Source organism: Numida meleagris, unplaced genomic scaffold, assembly GCF_002078875.1.
Source record: "Numida meleagris isolate 19003 breed g44 Domestic line unplaced genomic scaffold, NumMel1.0 unplaced_Scaffold296, whole genome shotgun sequence".
NCBI lineage: Eukaryota > Metazoa > Chordata > Aves > Galliformes > Numididae > Numida > Numida meleagris.
In genome coordinates, this window is record NW_018364542.1 from 144,927 (window position 1) to 148,304 (window position 3,378).

A 3,378-nucleotide genomic window follows, 5' to 3' on the forward strand; every position below is an offset into this window, starting at 1 on the left:
GTGGGCGGTGGGCGGTGGGCGGACCGCAGCGGAGCGGAGCGGTGCGGAGCGGTGCGGGCATGGCGGGGCTGTCCCCCCCGGGGCTGTCCGTGCTGTGGCTCTGCCTGCAGCTGGTGGGCACCGCAGCCTTCAACTTGGACGCGGCCAACACTCTGCTGAAGGACGGAGCCCGGGGCAGCCTCTTCGGTTTCTCGGTGGCTCTGCACCGGCAGCTCAGCCCGGAGCCGGCCAGCTGGTGAGCGGGACCCCCCCGGTTACTAACGGGGAGCGCCGAGCTGGGGCGGTGGGGTGGAATTCGGGGCTCTGTGGGGAACGGAACGTTAATCCAGCAGTTTGCCTCCCCGCCCCGCCGCCCGCGCGCAATGCCCGGCGCGGAGATGCCCAACGCCCACCCGCGTGCCACGGGAGCCGCCGGCACCGGGGGTGAGGGGGGGATGGGGGGACACGGAGCCGCAGCCGTGGGGTCCCGCACCCCGGTGTCCCTCAGCCGTGGGGTCCCGCACCGTGGGGTCCCGCATGCCGGGCTCCGCACGCCGTCCGTCCCCGGTGCGCCCCGGGGCGCAGCCGCTGTGGCGCCGACGCGGTGCCGCCGCCGACCGAAGCCGCCCGGCTCCGCTGCCGCCTGTCCGCATTCCTGGCCCCCGCCCGGGGTTATTTTCGCTCCCGGTAGCGGAGTTCCTTGGGCAGGTGCTTGGAGAGCTGCTGGCATCGGGCTGTGCGCCGGGAGCGGGCACGGCACCGGGAAATGAGCGTGGTATCGGGCACGGAATCGGCACCGGGAACCGGGCACTGAGCGCGGCGCTGGGTTTGGCACCGAGCATGGCACCATGCACGGTACCGGGCACGGCAGGAGCACCAAGCACAGCACCAGCACCAAGAACCGGGCATGGCATCGGCCGCTGAGGGTGGCACAGGGATTGGAAGCAAGCGTAGCAACAGGCATGGCACCAGCACCAGGAACAGCATCGGACACAGAACCAGCAGCAAGACCGGGGCATAGCACCGAGCACTGAGCTTGGCACTGGGCACGGCGCCTGCATTGGCACTGGGCATGGCACCGGGCACTGAGCATGTCACTGGGCTTGGTACTGAGCGTAGCATCATGCAAAGCACTGGATATGGCACCAGCACCGGGAATGGGGCACAGCACCGGGCACGTGGCACCCGCACGCTCATCCCCTCCGTGCCAACCCCCCTCGGGTCTGTGCTCAGCCTCCTTACTTGGTCCCTTGGCCTGGGCACCCCGGGCACTGCCCGGTGCCGGGGGCCGCTCCCTTGCCTCCTTCTGCCTCCCTCCTTTTTTGGGCATGTTGCTGCTGAGTTATTTTGAGTGAATTCCAGTTTATTTTTACCAGCTCAGCTCTCCTGGGGCTCCCTTGTGCCTCGAGGCCACCGGTCTCTGGGGAGAGGCACGGGGGTGTCTGGGTGCCCCGTGGCCATGGGGTTCTGCCACTGCTGTGCTCCTCTGGGTACAGCAGAACACGTCCCAGCGTTGTCCTTATGGGACCTGGGGGGGCTGCAGAGGGGGGTCAGGGTGGGGGCTGCGATGCGCTGAGGTCCGGGCACTGCCATGCTGTGATCACAGCAGCTCTGCTGGGCTGGCACCAAGCTGGGCATGCATGGTGCAGCCTGGCCAGCATGCCCCCCCCCCTTCCACCTTTATCTCCATGAAATCAGTGCGGGGGCCCAGGGACAGCTGCACAGGGGTGGCAGGTCGATGGGGTGGGTGCAAAGAGGGGGTCTGAGTGTGCAACACTGGCACCACGCGTGCACTGTGTGCAAGGACTTGTGCATAGCAGTGATCTTAGAGGGGGGGTTCCCTTGCCCTGATATGGGGTTCCCATCCCTGCAGGCTGCTGGTGGGAGCCCCCCAGGCGCCGGCGCTGCCCAGCCAAGCGGCCAACAGGACGGGGGGGCTCTTTGCCTGCCCACTGACCCCCGAGCCCTCCGACTGCTGGCGGGTGCCCATTGACGAGGGAGGTGAGGGGCACGTATGAGGGGGACTCAGACCCCAGTTGCGTGGGGCAGTGGGTGCAAGGCGGGGGGGACGGGGAGGGGAGGGGGGGCCACAGAAGTGACGCTGCCCGTGTGTCCCCTTCAAAAAGTGAACCTGCAACGAGAGAGCAAAGAGAACCAGTGGCTGGGGGTGAGCGTGAAGAGCCAGGGCGCTGGTGGCAAGATCGTGGTGAGCACTGAGGGGGAGCACTGCGGGGAGAAGTCGGGGAGGGGGGGGGATCCTGGAGCTGCACGACGTTGACCCCGCGGTGCTCGAACCCAGACCTGTGCCCACCGGTACGAAGCGCGGAACCGCGTGCAGCAGCCGCTGGAAACGCGAGATGTGATCGGACGCTGCTTCGTGCTGAGCCAGGACCTGAGGGTGCACGACGAGCTGGACGGCGGAGAGTGGAAGTTCTGCGAGGGGCGGCCGCAGGGCCACGACCGCTTCGGGTTCTGCCAGCAGGGCCTGGCCGCAGCGTTCAGCCCAGACCAGCACTACGTCCTCTTCGGGGCGCCTGGCACCTACAACTGGAAGGGTGAGCGCGGGTGGGTGCGGGGTAGATGGGTGTGCAAGAGGGTGGGTGCGTGTCCCCGGCTGGCTGGGTGTGCACGCACGTGGGTAGTGGGTGTGATGTGGGTGTGAGCGCGTGGGTGCGTGTGAGGGCTGCGTGTCCTGAGCGTGTGTGAGCTGTCTGCTGCGTGCACGGGGTTGCGTGTGCTTGGGTGTGTGCGTGCATGCAAAGATGCGCATGCGTTCATGCTGTGCACGTGAGCACGGAGGTACGGAGCTGTGTGCACGCTTTGTGAGCGCGGGTGTGTGCACACGGGTGTGTGCATGCATGCAAAGGTGCACGCATCCATGCTGAGCATGCTGTGTGTGAGCACAGAGGTATGTGCGTGCTTTTTTGGTGCAGGTGTCTGCAAACAGGTGTGTGCGTGCATGCAAAGGTGCACATGCATTCATTCTGTGTGTGTGAGCAAAGGTGTGTGTGTGCTTTGTGAGCATGGGTGTGTGCACGTGGGCGTGTGCATGCATGCAAAGAAGCAGATGTGTTTGTGCTGTGCATGCGGTGTACGGAAGCACAGATGTGTGCACACATGGGTGTGTGCATGCATGCAAAGATGCACATGCACTCATGCTGTGTGTGAGCTCGCGGGGCTGTGTGCTGTGTGTGTGTCCATGCATCGCTGTGTCCGTGTGTCCATGCATTGCTGTGTCCATATGTCCATGCATTGCTGTGTCCGTGTGTCCATGCATTGCTGTGTCCATCTGTCCATGCATTGCTGTGTCCGTGTGTCCATGCATTGCTGTGTCCATGTGTCCATGCATTGCTCTGTGTGTGTCCATGCATTGCTGTGTCTGTGTGTCCATGCATTGCT

At 65.4% G+C, this 3,378-nt stretch overlaps 1 protein-coding gene across 1 annotated transcript in view; it reads left to right on the forward strand.

Annotated features, from left to right (window-relative positions):
* Positions 1-15: 15 nt before the first annotated feature.
* Positions 16-3,378, forward strand: part of ITGA7 (integrin subunit alpha 7) — a gene marked incomplete in the record, with an annotated part of 13,131 nt that continues 9,768 nt past the window's right edge. The window contains 4 exon segments of the mRNA XM_021382848.1: positions 16-235; positions 1,853-1,980; positions 2,106-2,185; positions 2,279-2,534. Coding sequence (XP_021238523.1) covers positions 60-235; positions 1,853-1,980; positions 2,106-2,185; positions 2,279-2,534 — 640 coding nt within the window.